Source organism: Pimephales promelas, chromosome 21 (genome assembly GCF_988280905.1).
Source record: "Pimephales promelas chromosome 21, fPimPro1.hap1.1, whole genome shotgun sequence".
NCBI lineage: Eukaryota > Metazoa > Chordata > Actinopteri > Cypriniformes > Leuciscidae > Pimephales > Pimephales promelas.
The window spans coordinates 22,894,245-22,920,745 of NC_142789.1; the positions used below are offsets into that span (position 1 = coordinate 22,894,245).

The 26,501-nt window shown below is 36.7% G+C and overlaps 1 protein-coding gene across 3 annotated transcripts in view; it reads left to right on the plus strand.

The window, feature by feature from the left end:
* Positions 1-992: 992 nt before the first annotated feature.
* The window catches only part of nhsb (Nance-Horan syndrome b (congenital cataracts and dental anomalies)), a 59,704-nt gene continuing 34,195 nt past the window's right edge, over positions 993-26,501 (plus strand). For 2 of the 3 annotated variants that reach the window (XM_039674158.2, XM_039674159.2), the window contains exon 1: positions 5,142-5,696. In XM_039674158.2, the coding sequence (XP_039530092.2) occupies positions 5,417-5,696 (280 nt within the window). In that variant the 5' untranslated portion in view covers positions 5,142-5,416. Of the gene's footprint in view, positions 1,289-5,141; positions 5,697-26,501 lie in introns of those variants that run through there. The other variant, XM_089124974.1, reaches the window with a different exon arrangement.

The following is a 26,501-nucleotide window of genomic DNA, read 5'->3' on the forward strand; positions in this document are numbered from 1 at the left end:
ACATTCATTTATTTTTTAAGGTTTAATTGGAAATGTCTTAAATGATTGAATAATACTTTCATGATTAAATGGCTATTTAATTTTTTTCTAGTGATAAATGTTTACAAACTGCTTAGTTCATGAAATTAAATTACTTTTATAAATAGATAAAAACTAAGTTAATTAGCCTAATTAAAACTCAATCCATAAAATTCCATGATGGGAAGAAGAAGCTTATATGTACAACATTTTCTTCTAACACGTTGCTGAATGCATATTAGCCTACTCTTATTAATGCCATAGACACACACATATGGTAAACATAGTAAGAGTAGTGGTAGGCCTATGTTAGTATGTTCCGAACTACTACGTTACGTTATGGACGCGACAGTTTTTTTTTTTTTTATTGAATATGTATCAAATAACAAGCAAGTACAGAGCACAAAAACACATAGAACTCCGACATGTTATATCAAGTATATAAAGCTTCACACATGAAAAGAAAAAAATAAAATAAAAAATAAATAATAAAATAAATAAAATAAAAAATAAATAAAATAAAAGACATACACAGACACAAACCTTATGCATCAGTGAAAATATCATCATAATATTTCAAGAATCTGTCACTTTTCTTGTTTTTAATCAATCTTAGAGACTTCAGAAATGTATTTGGACGCGACAGTGTCAGCTTGAGAGTGACTGCTTCCGAAATCACTTGTGCTGCTTCTTATACTGTCTATGGCTGCTTCTGAAAACGCATACTTAGAGTGGATAGGCCTACTTATTTTAAATAATAATTACTTCACCGCCACTACAGTGCGTTCTATATAGTTGCCTAATATGCGTACAACACGCCATATTATATTGCCAATATCACGTGACCTACCACCAGCGTCAGTATACTTTGTATACTGTTGTTTTCATTTGCAATAAAAAAAATAAATAAAAAAAACATAAACACAAATGTCAAAATACTACTAACGCAACTGAAAAAAAAAAAAAAAAGAATTCCCCTATGGTGAATTCGGACATAGGCCTACTTGCTTTGTCTTAATACTGATTTGCACGTTCCTCCTTTGAGTAGGAACGTATTTTGAATAAAATTACTTCACGGCAACGTACGTTCAGTAGAGTTGTATGAATGTAATCCAGAAGTAGGCTACTAAACTCGTCGCCCTGATGTCATCTTGTGACCCAACCACTAGCAACGCAAGTTTCGTCGCTTCACTGCCATTCACAAATCATCTCCCGTGGCCTCGTGGGATAAGCGTCCACCATCATATGAGCACCCATCTCAACGGGAGTGGTAGGTCTCCGGGTAGGCCTACTTTTTGACACATGTAGACCTGGTTAACTTATTTTGTCACATTATTGTTTTTCGCGTCGCGACTCGCGGCAGCTCGCGGCACATCCACTTGAGAATCACTTAACGTTATTTTGATACGTTTCTGGAGTAGACACGGTGGTTATAGAGTAACAAGTAATCATCTAAGCATTTTATCTTATTTAATTGAAATGCGGGCTTTATATACGGCCAGAGCACCTGTTATATTCAGTAACAGCTAAATCAAAACACACCAAAAATACTGATTTCTAATGAGACATCTTTACTTTGAGTAGCGAGTCCATTGTGCAAACATAATATACGGCTATAAAAGCATAAATAACTAACTGTAAAGGCTATATGTAGTTCTTTATCAAGATAAGGTGATGACTCAGCGAGTTCATATTGAACAGAAAGATATTTCTACAGCTGGATTGTGCTGAGGAACAGATAAATGTTTTACATTTATAGACAAAATATGCCATGAATTGTTACATTGCAATTGTTAGAACATTTTAATTTAGAGCCACAGGAGGGCTTTACCCCACATTCTCTTTTCAATTACAATGCTCAGAAGAACATTCAATTTTTAGTTTCGACTTTCTGAGTTTAAGCAGATCTGTTTATTTTTTTAGATCATCAGATGTGGTTCTATCTGTTGTGTGGCTGTTTTATGGAATCCATGTGAGGTTTTAAAGCAAAGGTTAGGTTAAAGTGAGATTATCTTTGTCAGATAAAATCCAGCTCACCTACAAAACGTGATTTAATGTTAACTAATACTATACGATTAATCACTACACTTTCTTTCATACATTTTCCGTGCTCTTAAAATTACTTTCAATTTGATCCTTGTATTTTGTGAAAAATAAAATTTACAATTAGGAGTTTAATTAAATGTTAAAAGAATTTAAAATGCAATTTGCAATCACATTTTATCAAACCAGTCTGTAATTCAAGTTATCCTCAATATCTATTTTCTATATTTGATTTCTTTATTTAATAATAATAAAATAAAACACTTCCTCATGTAAATACCATTGTCATCACTATTCTCGCAGTTGCATAATATGACCACCAGATGGTGATATTTTTTTGAATCCTTATTTTGATTCATTTTGAATGCTGCACTGCACCGATTTCGCCACGAGAGGATGCTCTACACATTTTTAGATCTTTTATCTGGACTCTGGAGTGACTGTAGACTGTAGATTATTCATTAGCCTATATTAATCTTTTTAATAAAAAAATAGTGACTAAATTCTGAAAAAGGTAGAGTAACTCCTTGGTCATCACAGTCACTTCTCAGATCTATAGCCTACACACACCACAAGACTACTACCGTTCAGTTAACCTTGTGTATTTTGAACAACAAATTTAACCTTGTGTATTTTGTGTTTTACAGCCCTCTAAAGGGGGTCGCACACAGAAAGAGAAGCGCAGCGGCATGTCATTAAAAGTCAAACATTTTATTCTCTATGAGTGTACAAACTCAGGCTCAGGGCCTTTTTCAAAACCCCGCAACAGCACAGAGCCACGCCATTTACATATTTGTGTTTTAAATGTACATTTATTTGTCTCAAATCGTTGTTAATGTACATACTGACTTCACCCTGTGCTGCAATATTTAGTTTAACATTCCTAATTTAACAGCTTGAATAAAGTCATATTAAAATATATAACAAACATAGACCTTTTAAATATTTCATTTTCCCCAGTTGTGCCATTTTTCAATACCCCTTGCACCACAAAGTCCACCAACAGTAGAAAAGCTCTCCATCGATCCAGGAGTTGGGGCACTGGTATTCAGACACCTCTTGAGAAGAAAGTTGTGCAAGATGCAAGCTAACAAATAAGCCTGTTTATTTTGTCAGGGTGTATATGTTGATCCTCCAGTGAGATGACAAAAGCATAAACATCCAATGCACATGGCACCCTTTTCCGTCAAATGAGACGCTTCGGTTATATATGGCGCTTTGGGATGAGAATGAGGTTTAGGTATGGGGTAGGGTTAGGGTTAGACCACTAGGAGGCGCTTTCTGCAATTGACCAATTGAGGCTAAAGGGTGCCATGTGCGTTGGATGTCTGCGCTTTGGCAAAAGCGTCGTATATGACTCCTTGGGATGAGAACGGGCTCTTTATTGACATCCCTGTGATGTCAGGTCCAATGACTGATAGCAGATCCTCCATCTGCTCTGCATTCATTCTGAAGTACCGTTGGTGTTTTTCTGGACTTAAATGCAGCTCCTGAACACATGGTGGAAAGTGCTAAATTGTTGCCTTTTTTTTTTTTTTTAGGGTGTACCCAAATTCAATTGCAATTTTTCAGTCTGTGACATGAAAAACGTTAGTTTTTTTTTTTTTTTTTGGTCAATCAAAATTGTATGTGTTTGGGAAGAATAGGAAAAACAGGGTCTTCATACAAAATAGCATTCATAGGTTACATAGGCTAAATATATACCCAAACGTAATTATGACTGTTGAAAAGGGCATAATTTAGAATGAAATATCCTCTAGTAGTCTACTGTAAATTAATACAGAAAAAAACTATTATTAAACTAGTAGGCTACATTCATCATTCACTGAAAGAAAAACGTTGATTTTGACAGAGAGCAGTAACGTTGTATTTAGTAACCCTAAATAGCACCAGCTGAGGGTGATAAGTAACTTGTACGTAAATGCCATTATAACATTGTTACAAAGAAATAACATATCGTCAGTTAATACATTAACTAATGCTAACTAATTAATACATTAACCAATGCTATGAACTAACCGAAAAAGTATTCACACATGTTTGGAACAACAAGAGAAAACATACTTCCCAATACAATTTTTTGCTGAAAAAAAAAATCAAATAACTTGTTTGGTTAACGTTTTCAACCCCCTTAAGTCCTCGACAAAAGAGTGGACAAAAGTTTATCCGACCGGGAAAACCGCTGTGCTGATGTAATACTGCAGCCTTTGCTGTTCCAAAATGAGGTACGGGTACTTACGCTGTCACCTTTGTGGAAATCACAATGGAGCATTTATGACGTAGGCGGCTAGTCGGAGATTGTGAATGAACTGTTTCATTTCAGCAGATTTAAAAGATATTGAACTGTCTGTATGAGAGACCGACCGTATTGTGCTTGAAGCAGGGAGAGTTAAAAATGTTGTTTAAAAATAAAAGAATAGATTTTTTGTAAAAAGGCAAAGTTTCAGGAAAAAAAACATTCAATGTACAACAATGTTTTTGTGCTAACGTTTTGACAATAGTTCATAACTGAGTGAACCTTGTCAGAACGTGCTGCTGGGGAATCACTGCCATACATAACCACCACCCTCCCAAATGATTTTGAAGTTGTATAGAAAATCCCATTTGTAATGCATTATAAATATTAACTACATTAGAGGAATGGGGGTTGGTTTAGGTTAGTTACTGTAGTAATTATGCATAATTTATTATCACTTCAGTATTATTCAGTGTTTTGAAGAGTAGGCTATTTGATTATCACAACAGTTACCTTTAAAATGTAGCCTACCTGCAAAAATAGACATCGAGTTAAAGGTGTTGAAACAAAATGCATTACAAGTGTCTAATATATTGTTTCAAGAACTACTTATGAATTAATCAAAGATGTATAAACGAGTGATAGAAATGTAGACCATCATCCCTATGGAAGCTTATTTCTTTTAAAAACTAAGACGGTTAAGGCCTTTCTCGTGAATATTAACGAAGTACCTGACTGGACGGCGTCATCAGGTGACGTAATCGTGTCCTAATTACTATTAAAGTAGCACGCCTTCGCCATAGTGGACTGTGAAATGTCTCTCCGCTCCTGGCACAAGTAGACCAGTCCGTGTTTTCGCAAAGCCTTTCTCAATCCAACCTCAGCCTCAAAGCCCTGAAAGAAGCCAGTAGCCTACCAAAAAGCATCCAGGACCAGAGGAGGAGCGGAGATTTTCACTGAGAAACCTCCATCCCTTGCGTGAGCTCCTCTAACGGGAGAGCTGAAGTGATGGCGGGTTGCGCGGAGGATTCGTGGATTTTTGCTTGACAGGCACCAGAATCTTCTGTTGGATTAGTTGATTTACTCATTTATGGGGGATTTGCATTTACCTACTGAAAAATGCCTTTTGCCAAACGGATCGTTGAGCCCCAGCTGCTGTGCAGACATCCCATCCCTAATGATGAAGGGTTACTGTTCGAGGATCTGTGCTCTATCACCAATGTGGCTCTATCCAGGACCCTGCGGCAGCTCTCCGACCTGTCCAAACACGCCTGCTCCTTATTTCAGGAGCTTGAGAACGAAATAATCTCCACAAACCAACGGGTTTGGGCTTTGCAGAACAAAATAGGCAAAATTCAGCAAACCGCCAGTGCGCTGGATCCAAAACTGGAGGCTGTGCGTAAGTAAACCGTTACGCGTAAATTATATGGCTTGGCGATTTTTCACATGAAAGTGGGATGGTTTTTAAATTGTCGGAAAATAATGAATGAATATGGTGGTTATATGTATCAAGTCACATGTAGACACTGCCTCGAAGCTTTGCCGAGCAAATTATAATGTGTCACACGCTTGTATGCGTATAACCAACACCTGCACCGTGACCGGGTGCGCTTTTCGCTACGAATCGAAAGACGTCTTGCCACACAGTAACCCACCTCTGCATATTATTTTATTATAGTTTATATGTGTGATCGTTAAGATTTTTAAGACATAGGGGGACTGTTGGTCATTTTCAGCAGCTGTTTAGAGAGAGGGGCGTGTAGGTGCCATTTCAGTTATTAAATTAGGTAAACGCAACAGCTATCTCTGCAGGAATGACATGTTTGTTATTTCATCTAAATTTATTTTAGTCATTTTTTAATCATAATAAGAAATCTATTGTGTCTTCGTTTAAAACGCACAATTGCATAATCACATCTGCCTGCGCTAAAAAAAAAATATGATTATGCTCATTTTTGTACAATCCTATTATAAAGCCGATATAAAATAAGCTATCATGTCCTTGACTCCTTGTGTCATATTAAACTGACACTGCACCCATCCAGCTGCTACAACAGAAATATATGCAAGATAAAGATAAATGTAACCTAAAAGGTTATCTGTGGTGTGACATGTAAACACGAAGAGACGAGATATCTTTGTCGCCCACGCTTAAAAGTGGCTTCGTAATGAGAAAATAATGCTTTTTACATCAAACTTCCAGGTTGTTGAATATTAAGGGTGTGGAGAGAAAATAAATACCCCAGTTGCTTGGATGCAGGATTAAATGCAAAGCAACATCCACCTCATATCCATGCAGACATGTCCAAAAAGGATAGTGAAAGAGGGATATCCATAAAATATGTGATTTGAAAACCCTCCTCATCATTTCAAATGGGCAGATGAAACCAGGCCCCTTCTTTGAAATAAAACGCTACCACCTCAGCGCCCTTGTCAAGCCTCTCTGAGGAGATCATAGCCTCATGTGGATCATAGCCTCAGCATTGGGTGCTGCTGTATAGCTTTAATTATAAGCGTATGTTAAGCTGCAGTGGGGCTAAATCCAGTACATGAACACTGCACTAGAAAGATGGAGATTTCTCCCTCTGCTTTGAGGCAAAGCACATTTACAGACTTTTGCAATTAGTTTGAATTGGATGAAATAGTTTCACTCCTGCCGATGCCTTGCAATGTGTTTTGAACCTGGTTACATCCAGGAATAAACTGATTTGACCCAAAAAAGATTAAGCCATGTAGGTCAAGCTAGAACCTGCTGAAATAATCTCTTTCTCCCTGAGTGATTATTACCATCGGACCAAAACTACTTCACCCATGCAGCTCCTCTGCTCCTTACAGAATCAGTGTGCAAAGTGTGTCATTTTGGAGGACTAGTCGTTGTTATTTGTCATGTTCCAGAGTTCAGAGCGTGTCATGCCCTTGTAGCTTGGCAGAATGAGGAAAAGCTGGCAGTGTGTCTGGGCTTATTGGCGTACCTGGGTAGACTGACATCCTCCCCTGCAGGATAATACAATGTTTTCCTCTTGGCAGTAGTTAAAGGACATTTTAGATATGAGCTTTGCTTTGATTGATGCACTTAATGGTAGATGGCAGGGTGTTCTTGTTTTATGCCATCTGAGTTTATAAGGGCACCAAACTAAAAATATCCATATGACATTGGAAATTAATGTCAAACTGATTTGACCATTGATTAAAATGTTCGCCTTGTTCCCAGCTAAAAGGGAACATTCTCAAAACTTTGGCTAAGATTTTGGCAAGTCATGAAGGGTGAAAGAGTGAATACAACAATCATTCAATGTTATCTAGTCTTTAATAATGCTCTAAACGCTATCTATTGATTGTCCATGTCTAGAAATGTTTTAGTTGGATGTTTGTCTAACATTTTTTAGATGTTAATATTAGTTCTCTTACGAGAGGTTCTCTCGTATTGCGTAAGCTAGCTTACGCTACGGGAAAGATTAGTCTTTTCGGAGATATTAGCTAGCTTACGCAATACTCGGTCCCTCATCGAGGTTACGTTAGGTAATCGATTCGTTTCAGAACGTTCAGAGAACATTCAGAAGTGTCGTTCCAATAAATTGAATGTTCTCTTAAAGGGGATTAGATGTCATCTTTTTGTCTGGTGCTAATAAACTTCTCTAAGTTAGCTAAACACTAAGCTAGTTCATGCTTACAGCTGTTAGCTAATAATGACTGTACCTAACATTAGTCATTCGCGGTCAAAACACTGTGGTGTAAACAGTTTGATGACAGGCCAACCAACCCCTGACGTCACATGTTAGAAAACTGCACAATGGTGGCACAATGGTGGCACCCTGGCAGCAAAAGATATAACGTTTTTTCTTTTTTCTTTTATATGTCTACATTTGTCATGTTTCTTATATAATTGTTGATTATAGTGGAAATCCATTTTGTAAATCAAATCAAATCAAAAACTTGATTGACTGCTTCATTTCCTCTTTAAAGGGTTAGTTCACCCAAAAATGAAAATTCTGTCAGTATTTACTCACCCTCATGTTGTTCCAACCCCGTAAGACCTTCGTTCATCTTCGGAACACAAATTAAGATATTTAAGATATTAAGATCGCTCCTGCATACAGTCCATAGGCTTCTTGAGGGACTGGCTCTTGCTGTCCCTGAAAAGTCATTAAAGACAAAGTTAAAATAGTCCAAGTGACTACAGGGGCTCAATCACGTCCTTCTCCATGAGCCTGTAAGTCAGTTAATGTAGTGTGATTGCGTAAAGCTACGTCACACGTAGGCTCACTATTGGCCGACGCTGGTCATGTGTGTGTGATGCGTGTGACGTACAATAACAGAAGCTTACGCTATTAAACTAGTAACCTGACTCGCACAGAGGGAGAAATAAACGAATAGTTGAAATAAATTCGTTATTTTTGTTGTTTTTTTGCGCACAAAAGTGTTCTCGTCGTTTGATAAACTTAAGATTGAGCCCCTGTAGTCACTTGGACTATTTTAACGATGTCTTTAATGACTTTTCGGAGACAGCAAGAGCCAGTCCCTCAAGAAGCCTATGGACTGTATGCAGGAGCGATCTTAATATCTTAAATATCTTAATTTGTGTTCCGAAGATGAACGAAGGTCTTACGGGGTTGGAACAACATGAGGGTGAGTAAATACTGACAGAATTTTCATTTTTGGGTGAACTAACCCTTTAACGTTAGTATAAGAATTTAAGAGGTTAGCGACCCCTGGTGGCAAAAAATCTTGCATATCGTACCTTTAACATTGTCATACTCATTACCATGCCAAACTCTCTGAGAGTTGTCATGACATAAATGTATTTTCAAAAATATCTTTTATCATTTGTATTATTAAATTGTATTATTTTTTAATTACTGTAATAAAAAATGTATATTTAAAACTATTCCAGAACAGAGACAACTTTTCTTTCTTTATTTAGTTTATTTAGGCATTTATGCAGTTTTCTTTCATTTGTTAGGGTTCAGGCATGTCTCTAATCAACAGTGTGATGATTATACATTCACTTTAACCTCCAAAAGGCTTGATTTTCTCAAACATCAAACACCTGAAGATGGTCAGAGCTATACTGTATGATTCTGACTGTGGATATCTGAGAAAAGCCCAAAATCCAGAGATTTCCAAAAGCCTGTTCCACATCAAAAAGGTTGGATTCATCCCTGGTGTTATCCTGTAGTCTGGTTAATGTAGATAAAAGAAACTAATTACCAACAATGATAGAGTACAGTCTACGAATGTGTTTGTATGTCACATGATTAAAGGAGGACAGTGTTATGCTAAAGCTGGTTGCTGTGTCTGACTTTGCAGTCAAAATAAAAAGATTAAAAGTGAGGGATTTTGCTGTCTTAAGTTTTGAGGAGCACAAACTTATGCTAGTCTGTAATTTTTGCATTCTTTAACAGACAGAAAATTCTTGAGAAGTTTGACTTTTGACACTAATTTCAAGATTCAGATAGTTGTTTTTTTATGTTTAGAGTATTAATTATGACATAAAGCATTGAGAAAAGATGGACTATTAAGAAATTGATTATAAACATTGGTTGTGAAAGACTGTGCTGGGGTCCTCTTCCAACTATCTCATTGTGCGTGTGTGATAGCCCTTTATGGCTCGATTAGTGTAAACGATCCTCATCCCATAATGGCAGTGTATTGTCTTGTTATTCCAGTGATGGTGTGTGGTGCCAGGAACGACACCCTCCTGAATTTGAATGGACAGTTGGCCATATAACTTTTTAATTGTGACCTTTGTCTCTGTAGATCCACTCCAGATCTTTTTCATTTGTAACAAATCTTAAAGTAGGTTTAGATGATTTGTAAGAACCAACAGCTCCAAACTTTAATTTACAAAACACTTTTGAATTTAGAATTTGAATACAATCATTATATAATTTAATTAAGAACATTTTGCTAATGTTCATATTTAGTTATGAACTTCCAGTTTTATAAAGGTTTTTTTTTTAAGAAAAATGATTGGTTATGTGAAAGTTAAGGGAACGTTTCATTTTATCATTTCGCAAACATTATGGGAATGTTGCTTTTGAAAGTTCTTTAAATGTTGTGAAACAAGAAGTAACATTTGAAAAACAATGTTACACTGTAAAAAATATTGTTGGTTTAACTTAAAAAATAAGTAACCTGGTTGCCTTAAAATTTTAAGTTAATTGAAATGGAAAAAATGAGTTAATACAATGAAGGAGATTAATTTAATCGCCAGAAACTCAAAATATTATGTTATCTGAACTACATAAATTATCTAAGTTGATTTGACAAAAGAAAAAATGTTGTGTTTACAAAACATGAAAATATTTTTTTACAGTCGCCCAACTAAAACATTTCAGAGGAAAAAAACTTCAGATAACCTTTAATGAACGTTTTATTAACGTTACCGTTAACTTTGAGAGAATCTTGCTAGAATGTTTGCTAAAGTTCTTAGAACATAGTTTCCGAGAATTCTTGTTGCAAACTTGATGCATTTAGAACCACACTATGCACAACACAGTAACTCAATGTTACAGACAATAAATTCACACAATAAACAGACGTCATTTACATACAATAGACAAATTAGTCATAAGAAGTAAATTAACTCATAAAATAGCTAGTGCAACATCCTGTAACAATGACAGTTCTGAATGGTGATTGTCACAGTTTTAAAATGGCTATAGTGAGTAAGTGCAATAAATGTGATGTAATGTATGTGCAATATGGAGAGGGGTGATGTCGCTGTGTCGTGTGTGTAAGCTGACAGATAGTGTTGTTGATAATTTGGAAAAACTAAAGCTGTTCTTACATTTTTAGGTATTTGCATATAGTCTTGTCCTGGACAATGTAGCAAATAATCTATACCTTTAAAGGGATAGTTCAGCCAAAAATGAAAATTCTGTCATTGATTATTCATCCTCATTCCTCATGTTGTTCCAAACAAGAATAATTTTTGCATGCAAAAAAACAAAAACAACGACTTTATTTGACAATTTCTTCTCTTCTGTGTCGGTCTATGATGCTGTTCATGTTGTAAACACAGTGCAGAAATCAATTCTTGTCGCTTCATACAATTAGTCACATGAACGACTTCAACAATGTCTTCACTACCTTTCTGTGCCTTGAAAGTGGCAATGACGTTGCAGTCTATGTGTGGTCAGAAAGCTCTCGGATTTCATCAAAAATATCTTCATTTGTGTTCCGAAGATGAACAAAGGTCTTACAGGTTTGGACCGACATGAGGGTGAGTAATTAATGACAGAATTTTCATTTTTGGGTCAATTAACCCTTTAATAAGTCATTCTTGAAATATTTGAGCAGTGCATAAAGCATCACATTGCATAACAGCACAGCATTGTGTCTAGTCTTGGATCTAATCCATTCTGGGATTCTTTACTCTTTCCATCCTGGAAGTGAGAAGGCCTGTGATCTGGCCTCCCCAGCGAGGACGGGTAGAGATTACCTTGCCTGCCCCCGGACCTGTTTAATTAGACGAGATCTCTTCCAGAGCATACAGCCGTTTGCAGGTTTTACTAATGAAGGGAAACCATCAGACTGAGAAAAGTCGACTCGTAGCGACTTCTGACTTGTTACGCTTAACACCCTCACCAATGTGTCTAAAACAGAAACAGCCTCAACTTTGTACTGTTGAAAACTGCATTGCGAATGTATGATCTGAGGAATCTTCTGAGGTTGAATCGTTTTAATCATAATTCTTGCAATAATGTATTCTATGTACATTAAAAAAAACTGTTAAAGGAGTTGTTCACTTTAAAAAAAAAACCTTTTTAAAAAAACACTTTAAAAAAAAAAACCTTTTTCATTTGGTTCATTCAACGAATGTAATGAATAAGTTGACTCGGGAAAAGATTCGTTCATTTCGATGAATGAGTTCGAACAGGAGAGTCACGAACGCGCATCACAGAACAGAGCAAGCCGACCATTTGAGCTTATAAAACTTAAACTTTGTTATTTTTAAATGAGCGATCGTTTCACTTGATAAGACTCTTATTCATCGTCTGAAATCATTTAAAGCCCTTTGAACAGTTTGCAGTTTGCACTGAAACTGTCTTTTGGATCTTGAACCGTTTGGTTCCCATTGAAGTCCATTATATGGAGAAAAATCCTGGAATGTTTTCATCAAAAACCTTAATTTCATTTTGACTGAAGAAAGAATGACATGGATATCTTGGATGACACGGGGGTGAGTAAATTATCAGCAAAAGTTTTTTTTAAAAGTGAACTACTCTTTAACATTAGTATTTGCATAAACAAATGAGCAATACATTTTTTAAAGCATTAAATGTTTAGAAAAGACATTTTAAAAATCTATGTATTATACATAGCCTATATATATTCCATACCAGCAGAAAAGTAACAGAAGCCTGAGGGAGAGGGGGTCTAACCTTTTAACAGAGCCCACTGCCACATCCACTCTTTTTGCTCTAAGAGCCCCTAGAGCAAAATTTATTGTCCTGTAGCTTTAGACATCCCCCCAAACAGACACACATAGCGCATATAGTACCCATGAACAGAAAATTATTTAGTTTGTTTGTACATACAAAAATACATGCATATAAAAGACACAGGCAAACACTTTCTGGAACCCTGAAAACACACTTAGCACACACTCTATCTTCCATTCTCTGTTTGTCTTATAATAGGTCGAGGGCTCTCTGTCTTGTTCCGTTTTGATAAGTATCATACATAAATGAGTCTCAGTGGCCTGGAATTAAAGTAGCCTAGCTATGTACAGCACATCATCCTCTCAGCTCCGGGCCACTGTGTGCTCAGTTCTGATTGGTCAGATTCAGAGAGCACTGCAGCCCTTAGTTTAAATACTCGTTTGCCCACCATTTGCACACACATAGTCTTACAGAACAAGTGTACCGTGAGCACTTGTGCATTGCCTCAGGTCAAAATAAGGATACGCATGCTTTTACTTTTGATGTCTTGATGGATTTATCTGATGTTTGATCATGCTACAGTTTGATGAAACTGCGTTTTTTATCTTTTTATATACATTGTATATATTTATATAGCATAGCATAAAACATTTAGATGCTTTGTGGAATGTGGAGAATATATATATTACTTCAACTGGTGGCATTTGTGCAAAAACATATGCCAATCATTTGCTTGACTGCTGGAGTCATTGCTGTATGCAAGAGTGGCAAACTTCATGCCAAGCACACTAACTTTAAACATGTTAAAAGTGCTATGTGTTGAATGTGCAAATTATGTTTATATTCAATGATTTTTCTATGTTAGCCTACAAGTTGCAGCTTCAATGTATATTGAGAATTCCTGATTTTCATCACTCAATAGAACAGTTTTATTTTGTGTTTCTAATGCTTGGTCTGCTTGGATGAGATTTCATGGTTGAGAAGATATTTGAGTTGAATCTCTTTGCCTTAGGGCTGGACCGTCTCTAACATAGGGGTTAACACAATGGAATGGTAAAGAGTGTTATACGACTTCCTTTCAGGTAATTTAGTTCACACACAAAGGGCAAATGACACTCGGGTTATAATTTACTTCAAATATAAGCTCAAAATTAAGTATTAGGTTCGTTAGTGTAAGAGGGAAAAAATATAAGATTTATGGTCTAATGGGTGCTTTGTGTTACTATGAGGAGTTTATGCTATATATATATATATATATATATATGACATTTCTAAGAAAAATACTGCAGGGCCCACACTTAGTTTGGGGTGCAATGTTCTTTTATAAGTAATTATTCAATTATTCACATTAAATTGATAAAAAATGAGAGTAAAGACTACATCGTTACAAAAAATGTCTACTTTGACAACAGTCAACACTTCAGAGTACATACATAAATGCTGTTTTTTTTTTTTTTTAGTTTCTATCCAAAGTATCCTGAAAAACAAGATGACAATAATTCTATGGAATATAAAATATAATGCTATAAGTCCTTCATTCAAATAAATGTAATCTTACGCACTACTTTATCTCTGTGTCTGATTCAAAGCAGGCATAGTGCTAGATCTAACGAGCTGTAAATGACAAAAGTAACCGTATTTTTTATCCTTCCAGTCGAATATTGCACTGCAAACATCAATAACAGCTTTTAAGTCGTCAGTGCTGGCAAATGACCATGGTATGAGTGGGATAATCCACAGCTAACTGTGCATTAAACGATTTGAATGCACTCCGCAACCACTTCCACTTTACATCGTATTAATTATCCCTTATATTGTACTGTATAAGTGCTACCCCATGCTCTCACTCATTTAAACATCTGGTTAACGTCAGAGTTTAAGTCCTGACCTCATGAATAATTAGTAAGACCAGCAGGTCCAGCGAGAATCTTTGTTTCTTTTATTGCCATTAAATATTTATAAACTAATTGTTACTTTTGAGGGAGGTAGTACAGACTACATAGCATTAAAAAAGGATGTAGTGGATCTTCCAGCTTTCACTGACACTCCGTCAAGAAACAATTAAACCCCAGTGTTTTAATTTAAAAAACAGATGCCATTCGCTATTTGTCCCGACATGTTCTGAGCAGAAACCCCTCCCCCACATACTACAGTACCACCATCCTGAAAACAACAGCACAGAGAGCAGCGAGCACAGACACATACTGAAGTCAGAGAGCACCTGTGTATGCGGGTTAGTGGCAGGTGTCCCTCTCTCTGCCAACCTACTTGTCCACTGTTCTTGTATATTTCATGATTATGTTTTAAGTTTCATTCAAATCATACAGAGCTAGTGAAGGACAGATTTCAGAAACTACCCAAGCTAACATTATATTTTAAGTTTCCGTTGACTAAACCAATCTCTGTCATTGTTTTAAACTCAATTCTACGGCAACCAGGTTACTTACTTTTTTAAGTTAAACCAACATTATTATTTTTACAGTGAAGTATACAGTATTATAATCAGCATTTCTCTGCCATTTTGGATTTATTTTTTAACTGAGATGGTTGCGATGTATTATGAGATTAGGTTCCCTGGGTTTTGAGACAGAACAATAGACCTATCATTTAGCTTTTCTGTTATAACCAATTAAAATCAGTTCAAATATATTTACATATTTAAGTATGCTGGCGAATAGAAGAGCACAACAAGGATCATAGAGTCTACATTTTTGCCTTCTAGCCTTCTCAGTGCTCTACTTTTCCCTTAGAGTTGGTCTACTTCTGAGTTTGACAGTACTTTTAATGTTTAATGCACTTTGATTTTCACTGCAGACACATCAAGGCTATATGAGCCTGTCTGAGAACTGTTCATGGTGATGGAAAAGAAAACTGCATCATCTTAAAACAAAGCCTCAGAAATAGGTTGAGCTGAGAAACAGTCAAACCAGTAAATGCGGGAAAAGTATGTTAGCCGTGGCCATATGGACCAGAAACAGTCACAATTTTGATCCGACTGAAAGAGTGAAGCATTTTCTTTAAAAAAATAAAAACGATTGTTTGCTTAGACTTAGTGTAAAATAAATTGCCAATTCAGTCATATCTACAAAACTGTTTTGATGATGTTTTATTAACAAAGTGTGGGAGGAGCATGTTCAGATAATTAACCTATTAAAGGGTTAGTTAACCCAAACATTTTACTCACCCTCATGTCATTCCAAACCCGAAAGACCTTCGTTTATCTTCGGAACACAAATGAAGATATTTCGGATGAAATCTTTCAAGGCCCGGAAAGGTGGTAAAGACATAATTACATAGTTAAATCATATAGTTAAAATGTGCCTACAGTGGTTCAAACTTAATGTTATGAAAGAAAGGTGTCTTATGATAAAATATAAATGGACGGAACCATTTCTCAGTTGGGGATTGTGACCATAACTCTATAAGGCTGTTTGTGTCCGTTTTGGGTTGCTCTCTGAAGCAATCGTTGCTGTAGTTCAAATTTACATTTTAGGTCATGTCCCACTTTTAACAGGGTAACTGAGATGGGAAGTGACAACCAAGGTTTGACCAGTTATCCCCTGCTAGTAAATGCTGTTACTACACCATTATGGGTGCAACAAAATTGATGGTCCACAATATTTGTCATCTCATCTTTTGTTTGTTTTCAGTAGTAGGCTACAAGTGGTCTTGTTGCTACATGCATATTGGTAGGACGACATTTCTGAAAATAAAGCACTTTATGGGGACACCCCCACAAGGGTTATTGATTCATAAAGCGATTAAATAATATCTTATGTCTGTGGCATATCTAAAATTTATATTTTAGGAATATAATTATTGTGAAATGCAACATAGCCTACTACACGAAGGGAACCGTACAGGTAGGCTGTTTGAATATGTCCTTGACTTAAATGCTAGCTAAAGCTGATGCATAAACAGGTCTCAATTATCCGCTTCAAAAAAGAGAAGTCAATGTTGACATCATATCATATAGGCCTAATTTTCATGACCGAAATGTCAGTGAACGTTTTTTTTTAAAACGTTCGGCGATACTGACTCTAGTGCGTTCTACACTACCACTAGCGTCAATAAATCCTTGTCTGGCGAGAATGTTATACCTTATACCACCCTGAGAAACATAGTCCTTGACAACTTTTCAGCAATTTAGTATAAATCGTTTATCAGTGTTTTCTTTCGGCAGCTTAGAATCAAAACTAGACTGATTCGCGAATGAAAATGAATCGGCTGTTGCCGATTGAATCACTCTTTTGAGATCACTAATGAATGTGAATGGATTCGCGGTTGAATCATTTGAATTGTTTGGTCACACGGTCACAGTAAACAACAGAGAACAAAAAGAGCACTGGATGAAATGCATCATATCGTCGGCGTCATATACTGTAGGTGACGCCATATGACATTTCGTCAAAATACCACGCACATGGCACCCTTTAGCGTCAATATAACACACACTGTTATGGGTAGGTTTAGGTCTGGGGTAGGGTCTGCGTCTCATATTGACGCTAAAGGGTGCCATATGCGTAGTATTTTGACGAAATGTCATATGGCGTCACCTACATGACGCCAAAGAATGAAAACGGGCTGGAACAACTCTGGAGGCCTACTGCAGGTGAAGACATTTAACAACAAAAAGCTCCCAAAATCACTTAAAGTACAAAAAATAGCAAGTTTCTTCGAGATTTAGAGTACCACCATGTAAATTAATATGGTAGTCAATATTCATTTTTTTTCCTTGGTACAGCGGAGCCATCAACGTATTTGTTTTTATTTCTGTTTATGGTTATACCAGTTTATGATTGCATAGCATGCACTTTGCATATCTTACTAATTATGGAGCCAAATGGGGACTTTTCCCATAAAGTTTGGGTATTTTAAATCAGAAAACTATTTCACAATAGTTGCTGTAGAACAACTTTTATCATCACTCCAAGTTGTGTGCATAAATATCATTAAAGTATATACTTAACTCTGGATTGCAGAAAAGCATGAACTCCATGATAAGATATCTTATTAGTTCAGACAGAGGGGAAGCTTCTGGCTGGGGCTTGCTTGGGTTCTTCTTTCCTGTGTTTATGTTCAGACTAAATCAAGTTTTCTCCCTGCTGCATGCCTGTAATTTCGGCATAACTTTGATCACACAGCTATGATGATGAAACGCGCAGAATTCATACGTGTGAACTGGATGAGGATATGCTATGCTTCACTCATTTTTTCCCTTTCTCCTCATAGATACACACCTAGAGAGAGACAGATTTATGTTGATATGTCCTAATTTTAGCTCTTTAGATATTAGTCAGATTACTAGTACGGAATGTCTGACGCCATTCTCAATAAATTTATTTTTGGCATGTAGCAATTCTCCAGAATTTGGGGAATTTTTCAGACCTCAAAGGGACACCTTGGGAAATCATTAACCACCTCTCTCAAATCACTGGATGTATGGATGGGTTGAACTGTAGTTTGACTTTAGTTGGCGATCTGCCCAGACAGAGCACAGCTATGCTCCGCAAACAGCGAGAGATGTGTCTGTCATCATTTCTGAATCCTATCTACTACTTCCACTCTTAAAGATCCATCAAAACCACAGAGGCTTTCAGATCTACAGAGCTTGCTGAAGAGCAGCTGGAGCTAATGTTGTGATTAAAAAAAGATCAAAAACTGTCTCATCTCATTTTAGTAAATAGTTGTCACAAGGGCTGTATCTCATTAACAATAATGGAGGGATAGATATAACGGTGGACAATTCATGTTCAATAGCTTCTTTTTCTTTTAGTCAAGAATTTCGATTTTGAGCCCACATTGTTTTTATTTTGAGGGGGGGGGGGGGGTATATTTTCTGTTAAATCTAGTGTATAAGAATTGCTTTGTTTTTTCATGTTGGGCAAATTTCGGACTTAAGATCACACTAGACTTTGAGCTCACAAGATTTCTACTGACACTTTGTAACATCCTTTTTAAAAACATGAATTCTAAATATAACAAGCATACGCGTTCTTTTAATTCAGCCTAGAGGTCATGCCTGACTTATTTTATCTTCTACTGGTCACATGTCTTCACATGGTGCAAATTCGCAAGCCAAAGTTCACCAAATTTTGGCTTGCGAAAGTACTTTGAAAAAAGAACTTTGAACTTTGAAAGTACTTTGAAAGAACTTTGAAAAGCAGCAAAATGCGAAACTTTTCTTATTAGCTTGCGTTTCTGTTCTGACACATTCACATGCTTATGAATGGAAGTCAATGGAACTAAATGTGTACTGTGACCTCCCCTTTAGAATAGTGTAAATTTCTAACTAATAAGCTGTGTACTTTGGATTTGACTAGTTTGGCTGACCGAGGGGCGAACGGAAGGCCGAAGGGCGAGCAGAAAGTATTTGTGAAACCTATTAGATAACAGTTATTTTTGCGATTCCATTGGCGCTTCTGTGGTGTCATACAAAAATCAGTGGGAATCCTATCTCATTGACTGAAGGAAATGCTCTTCTGTGTCAGAGGAACAGAAGGAGAAGTGTTTGTTTGGCTGCTCGTGCTGCAAAAGATGGGTCGGTCTCACAGAGAGAGAGAGAGAGAGTGAGGGAAAACAGAGAGGAAAAACTTGGCTGATTGAGTCACAACAGAGGGAATAGCCGTAATTAAGACAGACAAACAGAGGGAGAGAAATGAGAGAGGGCTGTGATGATGACAGTGTATCAAAGCTGCAACTATAAACAGGGCTGTTGTATTTGAGTCATCTTTAATCGACTCCAGGAATGGATGGACAACTGACCTCTCATTTCATTATTAATATTTGCACTGTCAACTTTTTTTATTGCGGGTTTAAAGTAAATTATACACTGTAAAAAATATTCTCAAGATTTGTTATATTCTCAAATCAACTTAAATAATGTATTTAGTTCAGATAACTTATTATTTTGAGTTTCTGATGATTAAATCAATCTCCTTCATTGTATTAACTCACTTTTTCCAGTTCAATCAACTTCAAAAAATTGAAGGCAACCAGGTTACTTCAGTTATGACAGATAAAACAATTACTATGAATTACTATGGATAACTGATTTCTCACTGTAAAAAATATTGTTAAAAAAATGAAGTAACCTGGTTTCCTGAAAATTTTAAGTTCATTGAACTGGAAAAATTGAGTTAATACAATGAAGGAGATTGATTTAAGCATCAGAAACTCAAAATATTATGTGATCTGAACTACATTATTTAAATTGATTTGACAAAAGAAAAAATGTTGTAATTACAAATCATGAAAATATTTTTTTACAGTGTACATCGAAATTAATAGTTGTTGTGTGATTTTTACTTTTTGAAAGACAGTTTAATGCCTTAGTAAATTATCATATTATAAATATGACAGCTGAGCTGTATCTACAATTAAATATTCATATTTGAATCTGATTTGCCGTCCACTGAAAAACTATTTTTCTTTGGGGCTGGGCAAGCTTTCGTTTGCTATTTTTATCCCTTAACAAATAACACATGCCACTTGGAGAATAGAGAGTGAGCCAGAAAAACAACTCTGCCTTATGTAATAGGTCTAAGCAGAGTTTTGTTTTCTGTGTGACTTTAAGAGCCTTAGGGAATAAATCTCTGCAAGTTTTGACCATGTCCAAAAAAAAAAAAAAAAACCCCATTGCACTGTACAGTACGGCACTGCATTATAGGGTGTGACTAAAAACATGTTACCAAAATACGGCATCTGTTCTGGTCCTGCCAAGAACGTTTGTGCTGACCTGTGGCATTGTAATTGTTTTTTTACCAAAGACTTTGGAATGGCTGTTTATTTGACTTATAACAAATCCCTTGTGTCTTTTCTCCTCGCTGCTCAGGTTTCAGGAGAAAAATCTGTATAGGTAAGTTATTTGTCAAGTGTTGATGATAGAATTAGACAGTAGACCCCATCTGTAGTCCATAGGTGTACGTGTGTGTGGTTTGTGTGTGTGTGTGTGTGGTCTTAAACCACACCATTCTCTCAACAGATTGACTTTGGTAAGCATCTTACAGTGCTTTTTTCCCCCAGTCTGAAGGACAGCTGCCCATACTGTTCCTGAAAGAGACACCCTGGAGGGTCACATGATGTTGAAATCATATCTGAACAGATATAGGGATATCAGCATGAACAGATTAGGAGCAGCTTAAGCAGAACAGACACAAAAAGCAAAGCGCTAAGCCGGGCTCATTAGTTCAGGAATTAACTGCTATTACTCCATTACTGGGGCACAAATTAAAGCAATCTCCAGCCAGGATGTTGAAGTGTACAGTCCAAATACCCCCTGCCCACAAGTCAGTATGGATTATGTGTTTTTTTTTTTTCACATGTCCTCAAACGTCCTCAGATTTATTCATCAAATGCTCCAAAAGGGTGGTAAATGTCAGAGAAAACCGTATAATGGTTGTTGATGCGTCATGAATTTATAGCGCATTTACGCTATTGTTCAAAAGTTTGTTTACAAAATTAGTAGTTTTATTCAGCAAGGATGCATTGACACTGACAGTAAAGTCATTTGTAATGTTACAAAATGATTTCCAAAAAAATGGCATTCTTTTGAACTTTCTATTTGTCAAGGGATCCTAAAAAAATATTTCCATATTGATTTACATTTATTCATTTGTGTGAATTTGGCATCATTGTGCGGGTGTTAAGAGACTCGTGTGGCCTTTTGTCACTGATCAGTGATTAGAAGAGCAGTTTGTCTGATAATTCAGACATCTGGCCCTAGATCAGTCTGTATGAGTTTATTTTTGTGTGGTCTGCTGAGTGGGCTGATGTGTCGTGTGCTGACAGCAGTAGTGGCGTGCTGCGGGGCTGCAGGCTAGTGCAGCTGCTCCACAAAACACTCTCACACTGCACCTTATACACCAGGATGAAGATCCAAAAAAGAGATGCTGAATGAAATGAACCAATTACAAATTAGCGCATGAATACAGAAGCCTCATTTGTCTGATAGAACCAGATCTACATCCACTCTATGATCAAGTAATTGAAGGCGACTATTTTTACTCAGTTGAATAATTACAGATGTGTCAAACTGCAATTAACTTGCCTTGTAATTTCCACTGGGTTACCCACCCCCCACCGCTTCACTAGTGTGTGTCATTGTGTGTGTAAAAGGGGTATATAGTAGGGGTTAAATGGATCATTGTTGATCTGTGATCCGTACCGACCAGGTCTCATGGTTCGGCCCACATGTGATTCGCGGATCAATTGCAAGTCTAACCGCAATAGAGTGAAAGATTATCATTTGCACGTGTTTTGTCTGGCTAATTTACACATTCAGTCGATTTTAAAACCATTCCAGCACTAGAAGAGGCAAACGAGAATTTAATTCAGTTATCTATGCGCATACCCGAGGCGCACACAGAGAGGGAGAGGCGCGTTTCAGATAGCGTATACAAATTATGTCAGTCAAAATAATCGTCTCGGAAAGTATTCTCATAAACACATTCGGTTATGTGTCATGTGAACAAGCTGAGAAAGAAATCAGATGTTCATCATTATACTGGATCTGTGCATGCAGTGGGGTCTTAAAGTGACAGCAGCCTATACTTGCTGTTGTCTGTCATGTTTTTCAAACAACAAAACACAGTTTTCAAAAGATTATAGTCCACCGTAGGGCTGGCTGATTCATCGAAAAATAATCGAAACCGAAATTCAGAGCTTAATTTTACCATGTCGGTTATTTCGCTTTTAATCCTACTGTATATTAATATTTCCGCCCACTGTGTGTTATTTACTTTCCCCTTAAATCATATTACCGCATGTGTAGTCACGTAACTCCGCCCCGTCCAGTCTGAAATATTGAAGCAACATGAGCCCCTTTCACACAACGTGTTGATCCCGTGAACGCAAACACGACCTGGGATTGATCCCTGGTTGGGGACATAGTAACTGCCGTGTTCAGTCCCGAAACATGCGCTGTGTGAACAAAAGCCGTAATCAATGCCGTGTCGTAATGATGACGCTCAAGCCAGGATCGTCCGCCAGCGTGAAATGGTACGTAATAATGCCCTAGTTTATGATCGAATCAGAGAAAAAAAAATGGTTTGCATGGTCACAAGCATGGTTTTGCTTGAGAGAAATTGCAGCTCATAATCAAAAAATAGAAACAACTGAGACATGTCACATGTCTTTGCGGGTTGCGTGTGAAGTGAACCTATGGTGTGAACGCAATCTCTGATTACGGAAAATCAACAAAGTCAGAGACTCACATATGCGCAACAAGTGCCTCCACTCCACAAAGCAGGTTTCGATAACACAAGCATTTACAAATGCTACACAATATGAAAAGGATTATTTTTTTTAGTTTTATACAAGTTATATTTTACTTTTAAGATTGCAATATTTACAATTATTTATTTTGTTTACAAAAACTATTTTCTAAAATTTTAAGAAACGTTCTTTTTATATATAAAAAAGTAATTTAATACATTTTAAATAAAAATGAATATTTAATAAATAAGCATCAAAAGCTATCTGTGTGTTTCCTTATTTTAGAATCAAGGTAGGATTATGCACATACATGAAATGAACACTACAGTTAGACCTTACTTTATTTGTAACTATGTTGTATTTATCTATGCTTGTAATTGGTGTATAGTTTGTTTTTTTTACTATCTGTTCACTTGCCTTTTAATAATGTTTTGACTTTATTAGTTAGGCTAGTAGTTTCGGCTGTGGTATCGGAGTACTTAAAGTAATCAATGAAAAGCAAAGTTAAAGTTTCTTGCTGTTCCGTTGAACCACTAGTGTATATATATATATGCGTGTATTCGTGGGAATTTGTGTTGTATTTAGGACGTGTCCTTTTGCTTGAGATGGGGGCAGGCGTGAAGTGCAGATCAGCCATATGGTTTTTAATAGATCAAGGCGAGTGATCCTGAAACTAAGGTCATTATATTTCTCTATCTGTGGCACCATCTGCTGCTGCTTTTTCTCGTTTGTTTATCCCGAATCGACGGATTTTAAAGCACAGTTTAACCGACAGGATAATAATTACTTGACAGCTATCCTGTACCCAAGGCTGTTAGGGTTAAAGGTCTTCATTTATTCACAGTCATGTATTAATAAAAATCAAATGATCAAATGAATGCCGGCTGGGTTAGGATAAGGTAGCGTACATTCAAATTGGATGTGTTTTGATCATTTTTCCACTGAATATTTGACATGAATGTGAATGACATAATTTGGCATAATTAAAATATAGTGTTCCAGTTGCATAGTATCATTCTTTCTTTGTCAACGATGTATTTATTGTGAATCCACTTCTGGATTTGCTGAAGGGAAAATGTGATGATGTTTTTGGTTCCACTTGATGAAAGTCACTAAAGCTACTTTTTCTTTGGCCTGTATAAGCGAGATAATTTTAGCAAGGCTAGATTGTTGAATGAAAAGAGAAAATGACCAACATTTATAAATCCATCTGGAATTCAACTACAGCTAAGAAATAAACAGTCTTTTTGTAATGATTATTTTGCCATTTTGCTTTGACCTCAATGTGGCCGTTATAATGAATGCCTTCTCTCTGTACATTATGCAATACTTGCAGTTGTTTTTTACAGGCATCAAAAAGTAGAGTTTTTTTGGGGGGGGAAATGACCAACTTAGGGGGTTGAGATGGTGTATTTGTTTTTTAATTCCAGTGCTTGTTTAGCAGATCTTCATTAGCATGAAGCCTTTGGGTGTATTTTGCTTGCGATTTGAATATAATAGCATTGAGCGTACGGCCCATCTGACCACAGAGTTGTAGAGCTTTAGGGTTTGCTCTGCCTTTCTGCGCTGACCTCTCATTAGTTGTGCTGGTGCTAAGCCAGTTACCAGCATGGACTTGATCTGAGCCACGCAAATCTCCAGATTAGACGGAGGCGATTGAGCGTTCCGATCAGATTATTATTCAGGGTCTATGGCATTGGATTGGAGCTTGTCACAAGCTAATTATCCTTAGCTCATGTGAGCAGGCTTGGCATCTACTCTGTAAAAAATATTTTCATGATTTGTAAATGTTTTCTTTTGTCAAATCAACATAAATAATTGATATAGTTCAGATAACATAGCATTTTGAGTTTCTGATGATTATATCAATCTCCTTCATTGTATGAACTCAATTTTTCCATTTCAATGAACTTAAAATTTTAAGGCAGCCAGGTTACTTTATTTTTTAAGTTAAACCAACAATATTTTATACTCACCCTCAAGTTAAGAAAACTAAAGAAGATATTTTAATTAAATAATGTTGGTAATCAGACAGTTGATGGTACCCATGGCTTTATTGACGGTAGCTTTATGGGGTGGCGATTTCGTATGAATTCTTATGTGAATTGTACCAAAAACGTATGATTATTAGTATACAGTATACTATGGAAGTCAATAGCTACCATCAACTGTGTGATTAACTACATTCTTTAAAATATCTTCTTTTGTTTTCAACAGAAGAAAGAAAGCCCCATTGACGGTCATGTTAAGGGGTGGTTAAGCTTGTGATTTTAATTGTAATGTGCTTTGCAATTTGCTTTTCTGAACAACCCGTGTCTCTTGACACCTGGAATTGCGGCGGTGGAGTCTGGGAGCTTGGTTTTTGAGGTGCATGTCCTCTGCATGGGCACTGTTTTGTCTCCCAGTCTTTCAGCAGCCTTACACATGGCTAGTGTTGTTGTGGGGGGCGTCACGGAGGGCCGAGGGGCTGGTAAAGGGCCTGGGATCTTTACAAATGGTGCCAAGGATTTGAATGATGAGAAAAGAGTGTGTGTATGAGGGGGGTTAAATCAGCAGGGGTGAGACAAATTCCAGTTCGCCCTTCTGAGAAACAAACATGTGTACATAAGCACACATGCACAGCCTCAACTTGTAAAATGAGCTTGTGGCATCTGTGCCGTGGGTCACCACGGTAACAACCGGAGCTAATTAACCAATCTCCTGCAATCAGTCAACAGAGCCATGATAGTCGTCTGTTCGTGCAACTCTCCTTTTAAGCTTCTAAAGCTGAAAGGTTGGTCCATGGCATGTTCTTTGCCTCCTGACAGACTTCTGTCTGTCCTAATGCCTGGCTTAGCATTCTTAAGTATGAGCAAAAGACTCCCAAGGTGACTTAGGCAAACCAAACCAATGAAGAATTAACTTTAGGTTAATACTTAAGTGTTAAATACTGTTACAGATCTGTCTAAAGGACAAAAGAAGCTTTACGTTTAACTGCTTTTTTTCTGGAGCCAATTGGCGTGTTATATTTAGCATGTTAATGCAGAGCTAAATTCTGGTAAAATCATTATTTACTCACTGCTATGTTTTTCTCAGTTTGTTATTTTTTTAAATAAAACTTACCTACATTAACAACAACACAAGTGTTGATAAAAATGTTTTTGCAATGAATGAAGCTAGAATAAAACAAGTTGTTTTGTTTAAAGGGGTGATGAACTGAGAAATCAGACTTTTCTCGAGCTTTTGACATCTAAGAGGTCATCATATTATAAGAATATCCTGTAAGTTTCAGAACTGAAAACGTCCTTGTTAGTAAAAAAAAAAAGCTTTTATTGACACCAGCCACAGCAAACGACTCGTTTTTCAAAGTGGGGAACTATGACGTCAAAGAGGATAAAACACCACCCCCGCAGAAGAAGATCAACACCTACTTAAACACTAGGGTAGAAAATAGCCTATTACTTATTCATTTTGATGTTTTTGAATGCAAAAACCAAGCGAACATCATAAGTTGACCATTGAAGTTCATGACCCCTTTAAAAGCAGGTCTGCCTTTTGATATAGTGCACGTTCACATGCACATTCATACAACAAAATATTCTGGAGGCCATGGCAATTTTGTG